General features: G+C 38.3%; 1 protein-coding gene across 5 annotated transcripts; it reads right to left on the bottom strand.

The window, feature by feature from the left end:
* Nucleotides 1-231: 231 nt before the first annotated feature.
* Nucleotides 232-24,598, bottom strand: rnf157 (ring finger protein 157). 5 transcript variants are annotated; one of them, XM_055042947.1, is made up of 20 exons: nt 23,669-24,598; nt 20,279-20,397; nt 16,449-16,537; nt 15,429-15,578; nt 14,531-14,648; nt 14,373-14,439; nt 14,247-14,290; nt 13,465-13,512; nt 13,261-13,332; nt 12,963-13,122; nt 12,537-12,649; nt 12,220-12,455; nt 11,504-11,606; nt 11,271-11,379; nt 8,484-8,701; nt 8,334-8,396; nt 8,197-8,245; nt 4,844-4,954; nt 3,323-3,357; nt 1,948-2,035 (listed from the first exon to the last, which is right to left on the bottom strand). In XM_055042947.1, exons 1-19 carry the CDS (start codon nt 23,754-23,756, stop codon nt 3,323-3,325), a joined length of 1,992 nt encoding a protein of 663 aa, XP_054898922.1. In that variant the 5' UTR covers nt 23,757-24,598; the 3' UTR covers nt 1,948-2,035. The 5 variants fall into 5 exon arrangements, with proteins under 5 accessions (XP_054898920.1, XP_054898919.1, XP_054898918.1 ...); XM_055042945.1 differs by lacking the exon at nt 3,323-3,357 and having other exon boundaries at nt 232-2,035; nt 8,484-8,602; XM_055042944.1 differs by lacking the exon at nt 3,323-3,357 and having other exon boundaries at nt 232-2,035; nt 12,220-12,452.

Raw genomic sequence — 24,598 nt, 5'->3', positions numbered from 1 at the left:
TCCTATACAAATAAACTTAATTTATTCTGATTTAAAAAAAAAAACAAATTTAGTCATCTACTTCAACTAGAAATAAACAATAAAAATCTATATGTATAATGATACATGTAGTTCTCATTTAATAAACTAACTTCTTAATGTTTATTTATTGACATGCATTTCCATGTGCAAGGTCAGTATAACAGACGTTTCAGTAGAAAAAAAAAAGGAAACAAAAAATCACTCGGGTCGTTTAGTTGCAAAATCTTTATTGTCTGTTTAAGTCAATTTCTCATTTTCACTCTAGAAAAGTGGGGTTTTGTGAATTTCCTGTGATGTCATACTGAGACTGGTGCCAGAAAGCAGCTCTGTCTGCACATTCAGACTGTGATCACATGACTGTTTGCAGCTGGGTTATAGTAGTGCAGAAGTCTTGACCTGAGCAGGCCAATAGAAACAGGGCGCCAACAATCGAAATGTAACACTACAGAAAGAGATGGTACCGCTTCAGATTTGTGCAGTGGTCCATTATCAAGTCTACAGGAGGGTGCAGGCTGACCTAGACTAACATGCTTACTTCTATCACCTCATGCACCGGAAAGTGTCGTCTAGGAGTCAGCTAATAGTGCATTAATTGTAGATATTGTTCCTCTTGAGTTATCGGTTATGTTTGCACGATTATGTAAACCTCTTTACGAAATGTTCACATATTTTCATCCACATTCTAAGAAACAGCACAGTGTTCTGCAACAAATTAAAACACAAACAATTTGACAACAGGTGAGATATACATCAAAAGTTTTACAAAACCAAAAACAACTAAAGGCTCACAAACGAGAGGAGGCGGGCGGATCGGGAAGATCAGAGAGGTTTCGGGGAGGACGAGGGTGGAGGAAAATCCTTGCTACGTCATTTTCAAATGCCCTGCAGGAGGTTTTCCTCACCATGATTCCCTTCATAATGGCAACATCAAAGTAGGAGAAGACAATTAGAACATACTTAAAGGTTTGAAGTATAATAGGCCAGTGCAAACACAGTCTGCTCTAAGAACTAGTGCAGGAGGTGAACAGATGGAGGTGCAGGTTTTTTTATTGCTTGGTCGTACTTGCTGTTGCACCACATTAATACTGACATGCTAAAATAAAGGAGAGGATGGTAATGGAAGGTTCTGTCCAAAGTTTATTTCCAGTTTGAGTGAAAGTTTAAGGTGTGAATATTCCCCATTCAATGAAGTCCACCGTCGCTGTTCTACATTCTATTTTATGTCTATTTTCCCAAGTTATTTTGGCCACCGTTTCTTGAAGTTTTCTTCTTCTTCTTCTAAATTTACATTCAGGAGTTTCTAAAGCGTGGCGGGAATGGAAGGAAAAACATGAAAAGCTGCATGCGAAGGCTGAGAATGAAGCTCCCTGATCCGAAGCGATGGGTCAGCGTTGTTTGACGTCGGTAAGGAGGTCCAGTGAGAGCGGATGTTTAGCATCAAAGTGTCCCACCACTCACTCATAGCAGTTTCGAACACAGAGGAAGAAGTTAGTAGTAATAAATCAGATTGCCGATCACAGTAGCCCCTGACTGTTTGGCTGGTAGGTCAGTAAGAAGGAAGGAAGAAGGTAGAGAAAGAGGAGCAGCATGTATTTTTCTAAAGACACTAACACAATACAGAGCGCTCATATAACCCTACAGGTAATAAATAATAAAATAGCAGAAGGATAATCATTCCCAGAAATAGTCACTGATGACAAAACAAGAAAAACGTGTGATAAAAGTGCACCAACAATGTAAAATGTGATTCCTTTTCCTTCCTCGTTTTACTCCAGCCGGTTTCCAGCGGCGACAGAAATCTTGAGACGGATGGTCGGGACCCACAGTCCGATGGGCAGGGTGGGGGCTGAATGGGTTTAGACTGGTTACACGATGAGCGGTCCGCGGCGGGGATGTTTGGGACTCTGGCCGTCCCTGTTCTCCGCCCCCTGCTCCGCCAGATTAATGTTGCTGGTGGAGATGTGTTGTGAGAGCGGATCCAGAGCAGGCCTGAAGCCCCCGACATACATGAAGTCTGAAAAAGAGAGAAACAGAACAATTACTCCGTTCCCTTGTCATACTGTGTTGAATTTTATTTACATTTCTACACTAAATAATCAATGCACACAGAACAGATTGAAGAATGTTAAAGAAAAACCTATTTTGATTTTAAAGTTGATTGATTTCTCACAGGAGAAAGGGTTTAATTTAAACCAGTATAGCCCTTTTTAACCTGAACACTCACCAGATCGTTCCCTCAAGCACCATTACATTAGAAGACGCAAATATACAACCATGTGTAGGGATGCATCAAATGGTTATTTAATTTATTCTAGTGATTATTCAATTAATCGGATAAAAAAAAAACTGAAATATTCTGAGATTTTATATTTAGCTACTTGAACCCATTTCTTTACAGAATTATATATTAATACTAAAATTGAACATCTTTTATATGTTCTTTTTAAAATAATAAAATAAGCATTTAATTACCTAACATGCATCAACATAGCATTCATTTAATGTTTGCTTTATCATTTAATCCAAGGGATGCATCTGCAGATAAAAATACTTTCAACATCTGACTTAACATCTGTATAGTGGGGGACTAAATCTGTTGATTATTTATTGAAATTCATGATCAATAATTGGACAGCAAAACCTGTTTTATAGAAGTTTTAGCATTTTTTAACTTGTATACTCTATGATTAATCAATTACTAAATTAGATGAAAATTTCAATACTTGATTTATCAAGACTAATGTGATTAATTGTTTCAGTCATGTTCAAAAAGGCTACAAAATCAATTCAAGAGGTATTTAAATGGTCGCATTACTTCAACTTTCTCTGCATAAAACATGGTGTTTGAATCAGGATGCAGCAGAAAACTGAATTTTAAATTTTCCAGCCTATTAAACACATACTACACATTATGGGGCACATTAAAGATGCATGTTTTATCAACATTTAGACCCACACTGCAATTGTTCGTTAAAAATCACTTTAATCAGTTGGAAACAACACATGGCACATCCTTTAATTTCTTTACCCAGTAAAGATAGAAAAGTAAGTATGTTTTGATTTAAATAGATTTAAAAAAAATAGCTAAAAATGCTTTTATTACTTTATAAAACCACCTTTTGCAGTTGAATTGGATGAAGGATACCTGCAAACTATTTTGAAGAGCCAAAATCAAATCAAAATGTGGAAAAAATGTGGTTGTGATTATTAGTCCTATTACAGTTTTGTTTCTATGTACAAACAGGAGACATAAAATTTGTCCCCCTGATGTTTGAACCTTCATCTAACCATGACTCCATACCTAGTCCTCAATGTGCACTGGGCATGACTCCTCATCTGTCCATCCGAAAGAGAGGCAAAGAGGAAATAAAGATGGCGAAGAAAAGACAAAGAGATGGGGGGGAAGGGAGGAAAGGAAACAATGTTCAGGAAAAAACAGACGAGGATGAGAACAATGATGGTAGGATCGAGAAGGAGAGAAATAGAGAAATAACAGAACTTTTACGACACACGAGTAGGAAACGTAACAACGTTCAGCATAAAACATCATCGTGGGAATGAGGGGAATCTGGGAGCTTGAGAGCGGAAGGGTTAAAAATCAAGAAAGATGCAAAGCTGAAGGTTTTTGGGAAGTTTGAACTTGTACAGCGCATAACAAAAATTATGTTTAAGGAAAAAAAACATATTTAATCCATATAGCAGCTGAAACAGAGCCCACAGGAATGCTACCATTTCACATTATATTGGCCTAGACCATGACAGAGAAGACCCATAAGTTGAAAGGTTAAGCAGACTTATTTTGAATCAAGCAGGCTTTACAAAGAGTGCTGCATTACCTAACATACATCAACTATAATGAAGGAAGGTTCAGTGGAAGGAAAGCTGCTCTGTGAAAAGGTGGAAAGTAGAAAGTAGATTGAAACTTTTTTAAACGTTTACTGGAGATTTAAAAGGCTGAGTCGGAGCTTCGATAGTCGTAACACCCCTGAGTATCTAGGAACTGGGCAACAACTGTCACATTACTTAGTAATGGCCACTTATGCAACGTCAGAAGAGTCTGAACTGACCAAACCTTTTGAAAGTAGTGTCTTTTTTACATTTCAGTTGAATATCCAGGCACGCTGCACTGATGCAGTAATTCATGCAAAAGGAGACCCAACTGAGTGTTTCATCCATACACTAAACATCATTTTCAGAAAACCAACATTTGTGGGCATTTTCTTTTTTTGTTATTGTAATTTCTTATTATTGGCTGTAAGGCATAAGCACTTGTCAGACTCCAACCAAGAACCCTCAGCTCTTCTCACAGTGAACCAACAGGGAGGGTTGGGGGAAAGAATGGAGGGGTCAGAATGATGGATGACAACGGGATGTGCAGATGTTTTTGCAAAGCGGCTTGGAGCTGGCAGACACCGAACATGAACTTGAATCATTGAGAAATACCAGTTTCTCTCTCGCACACACACACAAAAATACATACTTTTTGTTTGTTTGTTTGTTTGTTTTTATGATTGCATGCGGAAATCACTCATCGGACACCCGACAGATGCTCTCGGCTCAAAGGAAGAGGAAGGAAACAGTGCACAGCTAATCACTCCTGGCAAAATGAAGCACTGGAGTACCACAATACCAACGGATAGGGATAAAGAGAAGAAGGAAGGCACCAAATCTTTATGCTTTGATATAAAAACCCACTTAGTAACTTCCTTTTTTATTTAAAGTTCACACTTTTGACTGCGGCTGCCGAGTCATGCACTTCTCACTTTTTCTTTCCTCTATCCTCAAGCTCTCATTGGTCCATGTTCGACAGGTTGCCACTCACCGGCGAATCGGCTGTCGGGAGCCTGCTCATTATCCAACCCCAAAGAGGGCGTGTCACAGTGGGCGACGCCCTGATTGTTATTGGCCAACTCTGGACACCTGCTCCGCCCACCTGCAAGCGAGGGCAAAGGTCAAACAAGAGCAGCCAGGCACAGCGTGAGGGGGTGGAGGTGGGAGGGAAGAAGGATGAGACGAGCAGGGAGGAGGAGGAGGAGGAAAGAGGCCATGCTGGAGTGGAGAATGATTAAACAACATTCAGAAGAATATCTGGTGAATATCTGGACAAACTATGTCTCTAAAAGCCATCTTTAGAAGGTTTTCTGCTAAATGATCACAGAGTGTGGACTCAATTTAGACCTTCTGCTTCACACACAATATCATATATCAGCAACTTTCCTCTACAACAGGGAAAACAAAGCATTTACACTCTAAAATGGATCTCGTAATGCATCCAATGGGTGTCAGATTTAATACAGAAAATGTATGAATACGATGCAATATGAAATACTGACAGAACAGATATCATGCTGCAGCAGCTGACTGTTTTCTGACTAAACATTCAAATTAGATTGAAAGTTTTAAGCACAATTTCCTTCTACTTTATTTCTCTCTGGTCAAATAGTTTTAACAGACAAGCCTGGGCTTCAAATATTACATTGGTGCAATAAAATAATGTGTCATTTTTCACCCCTGTAAAGATAAAACCAACAGTGCTTCCAAGAAAAGTGATTCCTTTTCTTCAAAGGTTTTACTTTGAAGGGGTTTAAAATAATTTAAACAAAACAAGAAATGTGTGAGAGATAGTGTGTGGACCAGAGTTAATCAATTAACAACTGGATTATTGGGAAAACTGGAAACCTATGTTTTTATTTTAGGACTGAACTCTTCAGAGTGGATGGTGTAACTAAGGGAGGACCCAATATCAGCCAATTTCAATAGTAATAAGTAGATTTAAGCAGGTATTTAAAATGTATCTTCCACAACATGCTGAGTCATACCTGTGGTTCATTAGGGGTATAAGAAAAGCAAAAGATTTTATTTGTTTTTTTCTTATCTCTTGCTACTAAACACTTCATATTTGAATGAAGCACACTAGCCAGATTTTCTCAGAGAAGTCATAAGGACTTGTACGACTTTAGAGCTAGAACATGTAAAGACTTCTGGTCTAGAAAAATGACAGATTAGTCTTTTTTTTTTTTTTTCAAAAACAGCTGCAGAACCCAAGTCTGCTTTTGACTAAAAGTCAGTGAATATTTGTGTTTTAAAAAGTGTAAAAAAAACTCAATTTGAATGGTGAATGGTGACCATGAACCCACCTATGAATATAAAACTCGGCATGAATTCACTGCCTTTCTCAGTTTATTGTCTCTCTAGAAACTAATGCTTACTGGATTTCCACAACTCCTCCATAAATTGACAAAGGTTACAGTGTTTCTGTCCGTTTTCTAAAACCAATGGGAACCATTCAGGATTTATCTGCAAAAGCTCACATAGATGCACACACATGTGATTTCAAACCCACACGTTCTGTTCCAGGCTGCAACAGTTGCACTCAACCTGGAAGATCTTTAGGTCCTAACAGACACCCACAAAGACACCATTCACAGAAAAACTAATTTACATAAGCATGTTTTATGCTGTCAGTTTGACAGCTAACCTCGTTATGCTTGCATTAAACCAAGAACACCCACAGATTGATTAACCTTCAGCCACTCGCTGTCCTCAATCACAAACACACACAAACATGGAGAAGTTTTTTGATAAAACCCTGAAACAAATTGGCACAACTTATACAAACAAATTGAACCTTTGTTAAACATAATAGATTCTGTGTAGCACAGAGAGCCAGAAGAAGATGAGTGAATCTTTACATCTTACACATATAATTTTGAAAAAAAATTTGAAATGATTCTATGTTATTCAGAATTATAAATGTGTCAGTAATTTGCAAAACAAATGATGAATGTGAAATTCATGTTATTTCAGAATGTATTTAATTCATTACATGCTTCCTCTGCAACAATTCACCATAAAATAATTCAAATTGTTACTGGTTATACTTTAGATGTACAACAAGCTCACTTCAGACCAATCAGCTTGACTGGAGAGGTGTTGGACCCGCACACTGACTTTGGTGTGAAAGTTGGATAGATACAATAGAACATCTGCTGCCCACCATGAATCGCTATTCATTTATTTAATCAATAATAAAATTAATATAAATACTTTTTGTAAATGCAATAATTAAAAGAAAACAATCTGTTAAAAAAAAAGAAAGAAAGAAAGAAAAGAGGAAGCATTCACACCAGCCAGGTGCCTGGAAATCCGGTTTGTTTGGGGAAGTGTGAATGTGCAATCCAACTCTGATGTGCCTAAAAACCCAGATCACAGTGTGGTTAAAGTGAAGTCTTACGTGGTTCGAATGCATATGTGAACAGCAAGTAGACCAGAAAAGCTCCAAAAGCAGGAAACAGACTCTACTGCAGTGCATTCTGGGTAAAACCAACCAAAAAAACCTCTGTGTTTAACGCTAGTGGCAAAATTGCTCTTGGTCTTTTACCAAAGTCAAAAAAGAAATCTGACAACTGCTCAAATCTAATCCCATTCCATTTTTGTTTACATTTTGTGAAGAAGGAAGTTGTCCTTAGTGTCTTCTTCAGAGGTTTTCATGTTGTTTCTTTCAATGATTCTTGGTGAAGCGCCACCTCAGGTGAGAGGAGGAACACATTTTTCAAAGGGTTTGGATCATTTAACAGTGCATTGTGAAAGCAAACTGCACCAGCTGAAAATGTAACAAATGTTTAAATTTTGGTCCCCAATCAAACAGGTGTGAAAACACCCTAGTTTATCTGGGTGTTTATTTTAATTTTTAAACAAAAGTGACGGCACTTTTGTCCTTCCATAATCATAAAGATGCAGAACAAAGAAAAAAGCAAGAAAGCAGACTTAATGATAACCTTGAGTTATCATTAAGAAAACGTAAAAGCAGCCCTTTTATCCCTTATTAACCCTGTTGGAATCAATTTGATCTAAATATAATCAGGAATTAAATTGATTGTTGTTTTTAACAGGAAAGAAAGAAAGAGCTCATTGTGATCATAGTACCTAAATATTCACCCCAGCTCAGATGATTCACTTACTCAGACAAAACCAGATGCATTAAAACATAAATAGTACCATCTGCAGGACATACGATGCCATTGCATGTGTATCGTTCTTTTTCTCTTTTTTTTTAGAGATACACAAATATTTAATGAGAAGGAACATATGCTGTCTTCATGACTGAAGAGTAACAAATGCAGAGGGAGGTGACCCACTTTTGGGAAAAAAGGAAGGGATTAGCCTCATAGTTACCTTTCCCATTGGATGGAGAGGAGCAATCCTCTTCTGTCACATCATTTCCCTGAAAGAAACCGAGAAAGCAAAATTCTGTAAAACATGAAATTGAAAATGAGTTCAAGTGACTCTGCCTATATTTGTGTTATAATGACCTCTGAATCCTGCTCCTCTATAGCCATAGAGTAATTGTGTCCCTTTGACTCCCTAGAAAACTCCTGAATAGAAGAAAAGGGAAAATCTCAAGACTCTTTCAAATAAGCAGGATAATCATGCAGTCATTTCTGTCCTCTTTTCGCACTCACCCCATCCTGGTGCGGTGCAGCTCGGCTCTCCATGGGAGCGTCTCGGTCCTCCTCGCCGTCATCCTCGCCCACCTCGTCGGCCCCCACAGGCTCTGCTTCGGCCCCGGCCAGGTAGGACCCTGACATGGAGGACATGGTGTCAGCACTGATGTGAGAGTGCTGCGAGTGGGACGAGGCCATGGACATTACTGATTGGGCCAGGCTGCTGCTCACCGGGTCTGATGGACAGAAGGAGATACAAGTGATGGACCAGCTCAAGATTTGGGTGATTTTCTATTTTATATCCACTGTATATTTCATTTAACTTCAACAAAATAAGGACCTATTCTTCCTCTGAATAGCAAACACAAAAATATACTTTTTTTCTAGACATAGAGGGATGTGCCTGGAAAACCTCCAAAGGGAGGCACCCAGGGGGCATCCAGATCAGATTCCTGGACCACCTTAACAGACTCCTTTTGATCCAGAGAAGCAGCGGCTCCAGTTTGAGCTCCCCGGATCACAAATACACTCTCTCTCTCTCTAATAATGTTTTCACACCTGATTGTCTGGTAGGTTCTATCCAACTGGGAGCCAAAACTGCAATGCTTGTTACATTTTCAGTTGATGCAGCTCACTTTCACACTGCGCGGTGACAGACGATCCAGGCTAACTGAAAAATTGTTTACCTCCTCGTCTGTGGTGGCGCTGCACCAAGAACCACTGAAGAAAACAACCCAAAGAAGACAGTGAGTGCACCTTCGTTCTTCACAAAATGTAAACAGAAATAAAGTGCCGTCAAATTTTTGCGGTGGATGAATTTCTATTTTATTTTTGGTAGAACACCACAAGCAATTTCTCCCACTAGAGTCAGACCTTTGCATTTGATTTGACTGGATTTACCCAGAATGCACTGTGCAATGGTTTGCTTCCTGCTTTTGGATCAGTCTCCAGTCTGCTTGCATTTACATATACAGTCGCTTAAGAACCACACAAGAGTTCACCTCAACCGAACCAAGACGTACGGTAGGTTGTAGGTGGACGCGAGTTCGTAGAGTTTGATTGCACATTCACAACTCCCCAAACAAACCTAGACTTTATAGGCAAACGAACTAGAGTTGGATTAAAAGAGACTAGACAGGGCTGGTGTGAATGCACCATCAGGCTGAGTTCAGCCACCCTTTGTAGGGAGCTTTTTCGATCTGTTTGTACAGCACAGGTCAAAAGATTGAAACATTCAAACTTCATGATCCTGTTCCTCCAATGTCACCTGTGATTACTGCTGTGGTATTTTTAACTTGTGCCACAAAACCAGCTGAAATTTAAATGCAGTCATGGGGGAACATCGGTACACCACATGATTCAGCAGCTTGTAAAATCACCTTCAGCAAAGACCTCTCATTTCCCATTTGACTTTAACAGCCTCTCTCATTGGAGTGAAGGAATCTTTGCACTTCTTTTTGCAATGTTACTTCAGATCATTGGGGGTTTGTGGGCATTTCTTCACAGGAAGGTGTCTTAAGGTCCCACTGCATTATTTTAAATAAGTTCAGGGCAGGATCATTCCAGGACATCAAATCTTTAATTTTTCATAAATTCTGTTGTCCCTGGCTCTGCCTCTCATTCTAAGATTATCCTGAGAAATATCTAATAAAACTATTCTTTGCCATTTTTTTCTACTACTTTGCAATTTGCATTATTTTATGTAATTTAACTGATAATTGTGTGTGTTTTCTACCAGGTCTGGCGTTCTGTTTGGATGTTGCACCTTCTTGATGGAGAGTATCGACTGAGATAATGCTGGTAAAAACCAAACCTTCTTCCTTTCTTGTTAAAGCTTTGCTCTTTTCATTAGAAGTACATTTACATCAGTTTTTCTGTTTCTTTTTGTCTTTCTGCTCTGTCTTCTCAAACCCCCAGTTGATTCTGATGAGCCAGGTTCTACTTGAGGTTTCTTCCTGTTTCAGAGGAGTTTTTCATCTCTGTTCCTACTTGCATGCTCTGTAGGGACAGCTGTAAAGCCAACAAGACAAGCGATTCTCTACTGCCGCTACATCCAGGAGGAGTGAATCCTGCAAGGTAATAACACAATGAAATCTGCCAGATGGAAAACTAAGTAATTGAGGTAATGAGCTGAACTTAATCCACTGTTTCATAGAAGCCATTTGCTGAAAGAAACAACACAGTTAGAGCAGTAATTAAGCTAAAACCAAACAAAAAACAAATACATTTTGCATTTAAGAAGAAGGAAAAGAATTTTGTCTGCAAATGTTCTACCCATAACTCCTCTAGTGGCATAATTTTAGCTTAACATGGTTAAAATTCTCTTGTTAAATCTCATATTAAGCACCTTTTGCAATGCAATGCTTTATTAAATTATTGTCTTAATTGATAATTGATTCGGTTACATTGATGTTTAGTCAAGCAGAAAGGGCTGAGCTTTTTACATGTTGATGTTAGAAGTATTTTTTAGATGCAGATGTGACCTACTCTACAGATGATGGTGCATACACTGAAGAAATGACCTTATTGGCGATCAGGTAGTAAAACATTTGTTTTCTTATTTAAAAAATGTAATTCAATTATTTATTTGCATCTTTTAATGCATTTCTAATGATTTATAAAATAAGCTTAAATGAAAACTTTGCAGAATGTGCAAGGCAGCAATGACTTCTAAATTGTGAATTACTCTGATGAACAACAGCTGTTTTGTTGTTATCAACTAAAGGTAATAATTTGAGAGTTTCTGTTAGTTGGTTCAGGTGTAGACAAGGCTGAGACTGGAGTTGAGTCTGTGTATTTGGGTACCTTCAGGGGAGGTGATGGTGGAGGAGAGAGGGGTGCCGGTGCAGGGCGACTGATCGATGGCTCCCGATGAGGAGAGAGTCAGGTTCTCGCTGTCTGGAGTCACTCCGCACTGGAAGGCACAGCAGTGAGCTTACAGTGCGGCATGATTCAATATTTAAAACCACACAAAAGTAAAAGTGCAAACTCATGTTCCTCTCATAGTCTTTATAAAACATGCAGACACAGAAACGCACCTCCTGCTGGTCCACAGCCAGTTTGGGACGACATGCATCTGATTCACTGCACGATTTCTCGTCCTCCTCTTCCGGAAGCACAGAGGAATTCTGGGAAAGTGATCTATAATAAACAAAGCTGCATCAAATTCTGAATATTTTCTTTTCATTACATGAGATATATGTGTTGACCTAAACTGGTAGTACAAGCTCTGTTCTTTTTGTGCAACATTTTTTCTCCTGGATTTTGAGATTCATACTTGTCTTAGAAAAGAAAGAAAAATCAACTAAAGGAATGAATGGAGGAGACAAATGATGAAGGGGATAAGCAAGAGAGGAGCAATTAAAGAAAGAAAAGAGGGGAAAAAAGAAGGGAGAAAGGATGGATATGTGAATTGGGCTGAAGTTGACAGATTTCTCCATTATTTTTTTCTTTTTCATATTTATCCAGGCATGAAAAATACTTAAATACTTAAATCAAAATCCAGACTTTGTCAGTCTGCATAGGAATTCTGTCATTCACCGTTTTTGGAAACATATGTTAAATGTGTATTAGTTTTTCCCCTGTATAAATTTTCAAAATTTTTCTTTTTAATGATATTCTTACTGGTCTAAATTTGAACAACTCTGCAACAAGGTTTGTTTTCAGGCAACATTGAACTGCACCTTCTGAGGAATTTGACTGAAGATGCCTTATAGACCTGAATGATAATGATTTAGGTTTTTAATGGACTCACTTTGAACCGCTCTTTTTTAGTTTTATATCCTGACTGGAGTTGGACTGGTCGAGAAGCGAAAGGGAACGGGTCGGCGCCGGGTGGGGCTCGCTGCTATAGGGTGGCAACACCCCAGTGACGTGGCTGGGACCCGAATGGAGAGGAGGAGCAACCACTGAGGACGTGCTCAGAGGGCCGTTTAGCGCCTCCAGGAGAGAAACGGCCTCATAGCCAGGCGGGATATGCTCGGACGCCTGCTGCAAGAACAGCATGGAAGGTTAGCTAGAAGCGGAGGACAGGGAAAGTATTTTCTTCTTCCTGTTTCAGCGACGCCTCACCGAATGTTCCTCCGAGTCTGACGTCTGGGAGGTGATGACGGGGTTAAAGCTGGTGGGTGACAGAGGACTGAGCTTCTTCCTCATTGCTCGAATTTGCAGCAGAGCTCTAAAGGCTAAAAGGAAAATAAAAACAATACAACAATAACGTCAAAAATGCATGTAAACTAAGCAACAAAACTGCGTTTCTGCAGAGTTGTTCAAATAGTCTCAAACACACCAAAAGATTTTGTCAGAAATGAACACAACGCTTATATACCTATAAATATCCGTCTGCCTATCAACATATATCTAAAGATCTATTGATAGATTTCAAATGCAATTTGAATTCTTGCAATAAAAAAAATAAAACACTGATTGTAAGGGTGAATTTTGAAGTTTGCCAGTTGAAGCCCCTTTCTGAAAAAGCATTTAGCGAGTTGAACTCACGCAGCCTGCAGATAGGGCAGCAGTTTGCTTGGTAGCGCAGCGTGTCTGCGCAGGCGTTGCAGAGACACAAGTGCCTGCATGGGAGGATGAGAGTGTCTCGTACATCAGACAAGCACACTACGCACTCGGCACTGTTGTCGCTGATCTCGTCGTCAGCCACCTGCAGGCAAAAATAAAAAAAGAGACTTTTAAAGGAGTCGTCCCAACAAAGGAGACAGCTGCGTCAATTTGTTGTATTTTTCTGCCGTGTCATTTCAGATGAAAGACGGCTTAATTCTTTTTTGTTTTTTATTCCTACCTTTGGTTCCTGACTGTTGTATTTGTTCTCGATCCCATAGATCTCCTGCAGCAGGTAGCTAACTCCATCCACCTGGGAACAGAAACACAGTACAGTCAGATGATCTCACGGGTCAAGCATAAACAGGAACTTATATTTTGTATTAAAAAACAGCAACACAATAAGGGGAAGGAAGGGAGGAGAAATAAAAACAAGTTTATTCACCACTTGCTTCTGCTTCAGAGGTTTTACACAGTAACTCCCATCCATGTGCTGAAAAAATGGCAAAGGATTGTGTTAATTTAAGAGTTTGTTGCTGTTACAGGGCAGGGTTCCTACAGATAGTAAAATTCAAGCACTTTTCAAATATTTTAAAGGTAAGATGTCAAACTTTTTCAGCAAAATATTATTTATTACTGTTATTAATAACGTCTTGTCAGAGTATTTTACACTCTACAGCAGAGACAAGGTAAACTAAAATACAACAAAATTATATGTTTAGAAATGTCTCTCCAACACACACCCTATACAGCTGACTGGCCCAACAGCAAAACACTAATTTAACAAAAAGTCCTGAAATAACATATGAAATATCAGTCACTAAGCTATTAGGAATAATAAATATTCATCACAACAAAACAGATTTTGTTAAGGTAAATTACATTCCTGCTTTAATTAAATGCTTTAACTCAATATACAAAAGAAGTCACACAAAAAAGCCTCTGCAAATAGAAATAATTTTAGTAATTCTAACAGACCTAAAACAAGAAAAGCTTCCTCTGATTTAACTTCAGACAGTGAGAAAAAAATGTCTTTGTTTTTTACTAGATGTGTTAAAATATCTGTTTTTCAGCTGCAAATAATGTTTTTCATATCAAATGTTTGATTGCACTTTATTACAAAACTGTGCAGTTTTGAATATTGAACATTTTGAATATTTTTAGCAGTAAGAGCATTATGTTCCTGCAGCCTCACTAGTTCTAATTCATAAAACATCTTGGCTTTACCTTTTCAAATGTAGCCAGTAGGATGTGAGAGTGGCCCAAATGTTCTGGAAAGATAAAACACAGCTTCAAATTCAAATTTTACCTTTATATAAGCATCGAGGTAAGATGCTTGATACAGCAACTTACCTTCTCCCTCGTCTACGACAGCCTGGACGACCATAGGGAAGATCTCCTTGTCCATATCAAACAGCAGCTGAGGAGAGGGCGCATTTGTTATTCTGCACAGGCTGCCTTCCCCCTCCTGCAGATTCACACGAGCCAGTTTTCAGTATGAGGCGGCTTACCTCCTCGTCCGCCCATTCACTGAGGTTGACAGTGTGCGAGGGCAGACAGAACTGTTGGCAAACTCCCCTCTTAAAATGCACCGTTTCCGACTGCAGTGAGCTGTCCTGTGGCAGGTAACTGCACAGGGGCAGAAAGAGCAGGACCAACGGGTCAGCAGGAAAAATAACACTCTGCGTCTGTACACAGTAGCTGCTAAATAAGCCATCGGGTTGCATGAATGTCCTAGAAACTCTGCATAAATACATTTCCATCAAAGGAGGGAAAGATGCATTTAAGGGATTTTACTTCTGTATGTCAAGAGGAGATTAGGAAACACCCGCCTACGTTTGGACAAAAATCAAAGACGGGTCTTCATGCAAAATATGCAAACGCCTACTCTCAGAACAAGAGGGATAACATTCTTAAGCAAAGCTGGACTTGGTTGGCAGAACATGAATATGGAAATCTAGATGGCAGTGTTCTGTCAGTGTTAAACTAAAATAAATTTAGTTTAGTTTCACAGTTTATTAATGAATCTGCTGCTTTTGGTCCTTTCTAGCTCAGAGTAAAAAAATAAATGGACAGTTTTAGCCAAATTTGGATAATGCTACATGAAACTGTTTACGACAAATTAATTAAAAATGAACAATTGAAATGTTTTTGAAGCATTTAGAATTAGACAATCATAAAAAACATCAACATTAGAACAAATAAAGCTTGGACTGGATAATTCTCCCCTGAAAACTCACTTTTAAGTGTCTTGTTTTGTGAGCTGAACGTATCAATACAGTCCAAATCATAGACCTGTTTGTCTTTTGGGTTTTCTCAGTTGATCACACAAAGCTAAAAATATTTAATAGCTATGTATAAAGAAAAGCTGAAGCAGGTCTGTTGCAGAGCATTATCGTCATTACTTACACTGGCACTCCATTGTGAAACTCCTCGATAGCCTGGTAGTAAATGGTGATGGCAACCTGTGTGTCGGCATCGAAGGTGAACTCTACGTTATAGCACGCCCTGTTCTTTCCCGCCGCCTCGTCACCTGGCAACTTCAGGTCCTCACTACACCTGGACAAAGGTAGGAAAAATGCAAAAATAAAAGTTACTAATGTCAAGACGAAGCTTGTCACAATAAGCAATAAATCAATTAATCGGATTTTAAATAAATGTGCAAACATTTTTATTTGAGTGCTTGCTTGTTTAGTTCATTTGATCTTGAAAGAGATGCTGCTCTTTAATATTACTGGGGAGTTGCTATTTAAAAAATTGCTGCAAACATTTGACACACAGTACAAAGTAACTAATTTGCACTTCATGATTAATTTTATTTCTTGTTTTGTCTATTTATTTTGGATATTTAAAATGTCTTCCGGTTCCAGTGTTAAGTGTTCTTTCGAAATTATAGTTCATTGATATTTGAGAGGGTAAACTTGCCTTTGTCAGTATATTATTTGAAGATGGCACCAACTATAGTTCATCACAATAATTTCTGGGACTATTTATCGTCCAGCAGAATTTGAATTGTGACAGTGTAAGTAAGAAGTGCCTCAACTCCTGCAGTAAGAGGAGGTTATGATGCGGTTTAAATTGATTTGTATCAAATTAATCAAATTAAACCCCAATAAAACAAATTTAAGTTGTGGGTGTTTGTAAAAACAAAAAAATCGAAGGGTGTGAATACTGGAATTTAATTAGCAATACATGGTCATGAAAAAGAAACTAACAAAAAATTCAGAGATGAAGAAAAACATTTTGTCTTTGACATATTTGTTCCAAAACAAACAGCTTGTGTTTACCTCTGACTTGAGTCTGTGCATGTCAGCATTAATGAATGATTCGACACAACCTCTAAAAATATCAGCTTTACTTTGGTCAATCCTGCTAAAAATAGGAAGGTTGACCAAACCCTGAACAAGTTGCTTAATGACATGCGCATACCTCACGAGCCGCAGCGTATCCTTGCGAATGTTTATAAGGCTTCGTAGCGTCTTTACTGGTTCCTGAGGTGGAGGAGCTGCATACGGGAACTGAACAAAAGCAGAAAACAAATTTTAGATGTAAAATACATGTTATGAGACAGAGGAGGGTGAGAACTTTGTTTTCTCCTAAGCCAGACCAGCATTCTTCTTCTTGACCGCAGCAAATTCAGAGTTGCACAATGACCTCTATTTGACTTAACCTTAATACCAAAGGGCTTTGGGTGCTCAGCACAGATGCAGTTGGTGCTGACAAGTGCTGAGTCTGGGCTAAAAAATGCTCAAATTGAGTCTTTTCAGGGACAGAGCTGACACTTCAAGTCAGCTTTTCTTCTTTCTCTCTTTTATTTCTGTACTAAACAGGACCAGAATATAGAAAAACATTCCAGGGTCAAGCAGAGTTCCTTACAGCACTAAATTGGTCTTTAATAAGAATGTAAAACACCTTTTCCAACTGGCTCCACTTATTGACTTTGTTATTGACAAAATCTAAGATTAGTATAAGTACTATGGCAAGTCATTTGCGTACATAGTCTTCATAGTCTTGATATCAGCCAGAATATTTACCTTAAAACACAATGGCAAAACTTACTTAGTAATTACAATTTTTCCAAAAAGTGTCACAAAATGTAAACTAGTCAACGCTTTTATATTCCTACTACTTATTGGTAAACCTGAAGAATACCAACTTATTAATAGGGGTGGGCGTTATCTGATATTTTTTATCACAGTAAAATTTATCGCAATATTTTGTTCTACTATTGTGATAACAATAACATTGACAAAAAGAACTGTTTCATTTCTGTTTTAGCCTACTGTATGGCTTTGAAAGCATAATATAGCAATCGCAAACATTGCTCTTGAAAAACATGTCCAGTTGTAATATTCTTCTTTAGGACACAAGTCGCATGAAGAGGTGTGATTTGCATCACTGAAATGCATTAAGTTATATTTTTACATTTATTGGTGTTTATTGATTATCTCATTGAAAAAACAGTGGAGAAAGTAGTAAAAGTAGCATAACTAGAAAAACCCACAATATGCGCTAATGACACTTTTTAGCTGCACTAGCCAAAGTTCATATACAATTTTTATTTCAAAATTCAATACTTGCCCAGGGATATAATGTTAAGTTACTAGTAACAGCTTTCTTTAACTATTGCAACAAAGTATTGAATAAGTGTGAACAAATTTCAAACTGCAGTACTGCTAAGAAGTTAAGAAACAGTAGGCAAAACTTGAAAGATATAAAATATTAACTCAAATGGCTTGCCATAAAACTCCACACATATCGTTTATTTTGGATTCTGGTCTCTGGTTTATTTCCCAGCAATTCTTTCTCTGTGTGTTTGAAGCCAAAAGCTGCTGAGTAAGTGCAAGGGGAAAGCTGGGGTCGTTTGAGGATCTCGGGAGAAGAAACGTGGAGGATGTGGTCGGAATACCTCGACAGTACAACCCCTCATCTGAGCTCCCGTGTGTTTCACGGTGTTTGTGTGGTTGAGAATAACACCATATTCAGCACTATTACACATCTGGGCTCAGCAGGAGTCACGCCTGCAAACCACACAAACAAACACACATACACAGGAGCTGGTGCTGAAACGGGCCATTCACTGAAACCTCTCTGGCAACCATGTACGTCACAAAACTCATGGTACAACAACCTACTGCTCTGTTTTTGTTTTTAACACCAGTTTTGATGACAAAAAATAAAGTTCCCAACATTACAAGCTAATAAAGAAAAACTTATTCTAACAATAAGTTTTCGCAGTTGAACTGGTTACTTTTTTTGGTGAATAACAGGATTTTATGGCACAAGTTCTCTGTCAGAGATCTGCAGCCATTTCCTTTTTTTAATTAAACTTTTTAAACTGATTTGTGAAACTAAGATTACATTGTTAGAACTTGGGCAAAATGTTATAAAAATGTATATGTAAACGTATTTCTTTTCTTGTGAGAACTAAACTAAAATAGTCGTCTGGTCTTGTGAGATGTTAAGTACTTACTGTATACTATAATCACACTAAGATCAAATTTACAGATTTGTCTCGTTAGTTTTATACGGCAACACAAACATGTCTTAAATCATTTTTATTTTTTGGCAGAAACCATTTTGATTTGGGTTTTTCACATCTCCTTTTGCCCTGAAGTTACAGATTATGTAATGCATCATGAGTTTCTGTACTTGTTCTCATTGTGAAAACAGTCACTAAACGGGATACATTTTAAATCTCTCGTAACATCCAGCTTATGGACAAGACTTCATGTAATGCTTACTTGAACATTTACTCTCAGGCCATTTGACCCTGACCATTTTCTAAACAGGCTGACCTTGCTGACCTGGCATATAAAGCCAAAAATATAACCTATGGAAGGTAAAATTCATTCTATGAGAACAATAAGCCCTTTGAGAAATTATTGGCTGTTTTGGCAACAGCTAACATTTAGTCATAACATTAAGGGAGTAAAACCGTTCATTTTGACAGGGATGTAAAAAACCCAACTTGATTTATTAATATTTTCATATATGTTGGTATTGCAGAGGAAGTCAATGGCAGTTTGCAAATGTTTTAAATATTATGAAGCATCTTCCTCACTGTGGAACGTACATTAACAATTGCTTCCCTAAAATTATTGTTATTCCCGCTTGAAATGTCTAAGAGTTTACTTTTCATCAACCACTCTGCAATTTCATTTTTTGTGGTGTAAAATCCATTTTCTTTTTGCGTCGTGTAAGAATGACTTTCTGAGAAACCCATAAATATAGCCTGAGCCATTGTCATACTTGTGGCGCCAATGTGGTGCAGTAGACAGAAAGCAAAACTGCGGCTAAAGTCTGTGAAACCAAACACCATAATACAACGCTGGTAAAGCATTAAAAAAAATGCATATGCAAAAAATAAAATTCAGTTGAAAAAACAACACTGAATCCTGTGCCCACAGAAGGATTATACACTCAGAAAATCAAGAGAAGACTGTTTGCCTAATTTTAGCCCCTGCAGTGAGAAACAGCAAAAGCACTGAGATTGGTGCTGGGAGAGAAAGAGGGAAGCATTTTTATATCAGCTTCTGCTCATCTGTGTCAAATTCTGCTTTTCCTCTTCAGGCAACAGCTTTGACTTTGCAGCTCTCTTCAGTTTGACCTTCAGGCTCTTGATTGAGTTTGAACAAATTCTCCAGAGAATGTGTCGCTTGTCAGTCTCGCTGCATGTGGAGTCAGCAGATAATGACTTTCCTGTCTAATTAGTTTATTGAGATGAAGTAAATTTCAATCAGTGATGGTTTGACAGGCTGTTAATTGACTTTGAAGAAGCCAAAAAGTCAGCAACCCCCTTTGACATCACAGCAGGAAAAAAAATCAATATGCTAGTCAGTACAATGATTTTGCAGACATTAATACATAATTCTGATATATTCTCTCATTAATGTGGAATTCAGCCAACAGGAATAAATTTGGTCATACTGATTGACTTAAAAACAAAAGAAGTTTGGTCGGATTTAACTTCAGACAGAGGAAAAAAAATAGATGTGTATATGTGCTAATGTATTCAACTACATATGAATACTTTAGCTAAAAGGGCTAAAATAGTGGTGATATGTCGCATTGCTTGATATTATTAGAAACAGATGTGCTTAAATGGAGCAAAAATGGTCATTAATAGTAAACGTGGTGAGTTGGTACTAACAAAAAGCCTGACATACACAAATCAACATAAAGTTAAGACTATTTTTCACTTGAAGATCTCACTCAAAATAGACTTTATAATTAACCGGCAGTGCGAAGAAACTTACTGCTACTGGTCTGCTGCCCAGGAAGTTGAGATCTGTGTTTTCACCGAATAGGTACCCCTCCGGATGGGTGGAGTCAAACTTCTCCCCTCCCATGATGAAGTGGTTAGCGAAGTAACTCCCTGCAAAAAGGAGAATGACAGAATCACTTTCAGACCAATCTGAAAAATACAAGATTAAAAAACATGATAAGAACACCAGTGCCTTAGTTAGAGAGGTCAATTGTCAGTATTGACATAATATGTCAAAATAAATAAGTAATTAGCTTAATTTAGAATTTAAAGTGTACAAAAACAACTGAAGTGTTTGAAATAACTACACGTTTCTAACAGGGAGATGCTTTTGCTTTTAGCAAGAATCTTTTTTGTCACTAAAGCTAAAACTTCAGTGTTCAGCTGTATATTGACAAATTGCTGTGCAACTCTTTGTACTGCCTGTACAAATAACACTTTTGGAGGGATTATTTCTGAATCTAGCTCTATTTGGCACCATACTGAAAGTATTTTGTGAAAAGATTATCATATCCTAAAGACAGAAGAGCCAACATCTTTGAAAATATGACAATCACAAGAAATGCACCTTTCATTTGGTTTTCAAAGCAGGTAAATAATTTTATATTTACCTACAAAACAGGTGATATTTGTATAATAAATAGAGCCTTTTTAGTCACACCTACTAGCACAGGAAAATAACAGCACTCTCTGGAAATCCCAGAAAAATAATCCTTTGAAAGTGAATGTGTCAAGTGAATATTAAACACAGAAAAAGAGAACATTTGCTTTAAATATAGTCTATACAGGAAATGTAGGCGCCTCCTCAGAAAACAGGTTATCTTTAACAGGAAGAAATTATTTTTGTCCGCAGGATTATGAACTGAAATCCTGAATTTACTAAGAGGAAAAACACAAAGCTGGGACATGAGGCTACAACACAGTTGTATTACTTGTGACCAACAGCTAAAGCAAAGTCAACAGCCAGACCACCGAGGAAACTGTAGAGGTTTTTGAGTGCAAAAATTTTATCATGCAAGAAATTCTTCATTTTAATGACAATTAGGTGCAGCAGTATTGTTTTTTCTTAATTAACCCAAATTTACTCATTAATCTTTGGCAACTTTTGGCAATTTTTTTCCTCTTTTTGTTGAACTGACACCATAATCAGAAATCCCACACTGCTGTAATTTACCAACCACAAAATGAAGGCAAAATGACAGAGTTTGTTAAAACAGTAAAGCCTTCACATCTAAAGGGAGGTGTGCCTTCATTTCATAGAGTTGGTCCCCTTCTAATGAAAAATATATTGGATGTGCGAGAAAAATTTTAAAAGAACATGATATGAAAGACATGGTTCTATCAGTTGAAAAAGCAGATCCAATGAGTCTAAACGGCCTATAGTACAGATTAATTAATTAATTAAATTATGAAACTGGTAAAAAAAATTTAATAATGAATTGCTGGGGAGATCATATCAGTCTTTGATGTAGAAAAGTTAGAAAAAAATCAGTAAGCAGCCTTTCAGATGTTTAGAAACTCAAGGTGGACAACAAGTAACTTTAATGGACGTGTTGGTTTCTAATGACAGGTCAGGCTAATACCATAAGACTGTAATGGTGGTTCATCGTCTCATGTGAGGTTTCCACCTGGGAACGAAGCTATAGCTTCTCTCAATGATATTTTTGCCGCACAGTGACAGCCATTTCCACACTGGAGGGGGAAAAAGGCTCACTGGCGAAGCTGCCTGTCTCTGCTCTTCATCACATTCTTATTATTTGCAGCAGGTGGGAAAAGTGGCCTTGTCACCAGATCCACAGACAGGAACTGGGACTGACAGATCGGTTTCACTGGCTGCAGACACCATCACCTTCTGCTTCAGGCTACCAATTCACACAGCTGCTGTGGCAACAGTGGCAACCACAAATCAACATTTATCCCTCTATTATTCACTGCTTTTTTTTTTAGAACAAAATTATGCAATCAGGTTTACGAACAAATAGCACTCAACATTTATCTCTTGAGGTTTCAGACCTCTATTTGGGAAAAATGTCATGTTACTTTATGCCTGATGTAGCTTTAGCGCCAAAGAGTAATATCTTGACGTGTTCAGACACAATCTCGTTTTTGAGGCTAAAATAGGATTAAACCTAAATCAGGACGGAGACGCTAAGCATGACGTGGCAAAGACAAAAAGCCACATGCCATTTAAACTGCTGTGCTGTTTATTTTTAATCACATAATTCCTTCCAAAAGTATTCACTAAACTTTATTTTTCACATTAGAAACACAAACTTCAATGTCATCTATTCAGTGATATTTGCATCATTCAATACCATTCATATTTGTTCTGATGGAACAGCACAAAGAAGTCCAGAATTGTGAACTGGAAGCATGATGCTCCCTCTGCCATTTTCACAGTCACAAGCAGATCCAATGCTTGCAGACTTTGAATGTAGTCTGCAAGCATTGCAGGCTCGGGGGTTGATTCGGGAGAATTTGTGTAACGGCTATGTCATATTTATTCGCATAGCACATTTAAAAGCAACACTTGATAAAAGTGCTCTACACCAGCAATCATAAATCAAAAATAACAAACTTGCTATTAAAAAAATACCAGCAAAATTATACATTTTAAGTCTGTTATTCCATATTTAGTAGAGCTTATCATTCACCAGTGACTTGAAAAGTGCCATCAGAAAATATTGTATGAATTTCACAATTTTTAGTTTGGTATGTCGCTATAGTAGACATTTAGGTCTCATTGAAAATTGTTGATCCTCCTTAGAAGTTAAAAGAACCTGTCAGTAGGTTTAAAGTGTCTAAATATTATGTTTGTGTATTTTGTGTTTTTTCTTTTTGTCAGCCTTTGCAAAATTTGATGTCCAAGATTTCAAAAGAGAGTGAATGTCCTCTTTATTTATTCAAAATGGTGGTATAATTTAGTGGCAGCGCCAGGAAGGAGTGATTCAAAAAAGACAAAAACAGAATGAATAAGTGAAATAATTAATGTTGCAAATTATCAAAGATTCTCAAAAATGTATATATTACATTTATGCATATGCAATCATCTGACAAGGGTGGAATCCAATTTATATGAGTGGCCATCGCCCCCCTTTGCCCACCCCATGGTGACGCCACTGCTAGAAAAAAGTGGAAAAGGATAGTTTATTTGTCTAGCCGAAATCTTAATCTTGTTCTTCTAGAAATAAGCTAGAATAATCAATTTAAGTCCTACGATTAATTTAACTCAAACTGCAGCATTAATTGTGAGAGGAGATGGTTTAGGAGCTGCTCTGCAGGCCCGTTAGTAAACCAGGTTCATTGATGGAGCTCAGAATAAAGCGTCTGCAGTGATCTTTGGAGCAGCAACCCACCCCAGGCCGACCTGTTGTTGACTTACCAGATTTCGGCGGATAACGATACACCGAATTGGACGGAATGTCCACTTCTTCCACGCCTATGTTCTGTCTGCTTGTTAAAGCTCCCATTTCCAGCCAAGTAAAGACCGCACGGCCGAACGGGCATAACACTTTCAGGGTCGCTTTGTGCGCTGCGGCTCTTTATTCGCTATCATTTAATCCGGTGCGTGCGGCCCCTGTGCATTTCTGTCGGCTCCGAGCCTCCGCCGTGAATGTGACCGTCCCGGGGATTAGTATAGTTGTTGTCTGGCTGCTTATCCGTCCTCTCTCTCTCTCTAACAAAAATAATAATGAAAGAAATAGAGGCAGCAGTCGCTTTAACAGATGGGAAGCGCTCTCATGGTGGACCACAGCCAAAACCTCCGAGCCTGGATCGCTTCTTCACCGGACAGTGTGTGGCAAACGGTCGCTCTTCGGCACCTCCGGCCCGGCTGAACGATGATGATCATGTATCCTCCCCCCCAAACACACACACACTTCTTCCATCGGTGCTTGGCGTTGCTGGATCCTGTCAGAGAGCCCTGTGGATCCCCATGACGTCACGCAGGCACAAATCCTGACCGTGGATTTTTTTCTTTTTTTTTTTTTTTTTGCGCAGTCCCCCCTTTCTCTCTAGCAGCAGCTAGCGGCTAACGCCTGCTGCACTGCAGTAGGTGGCTCCGTGCCTAAAACCAGATGAGATACGTTTAAAGCTCTTTAATTTAAGCCATCTGATCTTAAAACAGGAACAATCAGATAATTCGAAGCGCTTAGATTTGTCAAACAATGAAATAAAAGTCGATCAAATAGATGTAGTTTATGAAAACAGAAGACCTCCTGAGCCGCAGGTGGACGATGATCTCGATCGCTTTTATCTAGCTAAGTAAAACAAAGGCACAAATAGAGATATACGGTTGTGGACTCCTGTTCAA

Source organism: Poeciliopsis prolifica, unplaced genomic scaffold, assembly GCF_027474105.1.
Source record: "Poeciliopsis prolifica strain line A6 unplaced genomic scaffold, Auburn_PproV2 SCAFFOLD018, whole genome shotgun sequence".
Classification (NCBI taxonomy): Eukaryota; Metazoa; Chordata; class Actinopteri; order Cyprinodontiformes; family Poeciliidae; genus Poeciliopsis; species Poeciliopsis prolifica.
This window is presented reverse-complemented; position numbering and strand designations above follow the sequence as displayed.

Coding starts and splice junctions, on each gene's coding strand:
- rnf157 (XM_055042943.1), bottom strand. CDS start 23,756: ATGGGAGCTTTAACAAGCAGACAGAACATAGGCGTGGAAGAAGTGGAC. Junction 13,123..13,260: donor ACAACAGTCAGGAACCAAAG/GTAGGAATAAAA, acceptor TTTTGCCTGCAG/GTGGCTGACGACGAGATCAG. Junction 12,456..12,536: donor CAGACTCGGAGGAACATTCG/GTGAGGCGTCGC, acceptor CTGTTCTTGCAG/CAGGCGTCCGAGCATATCCC.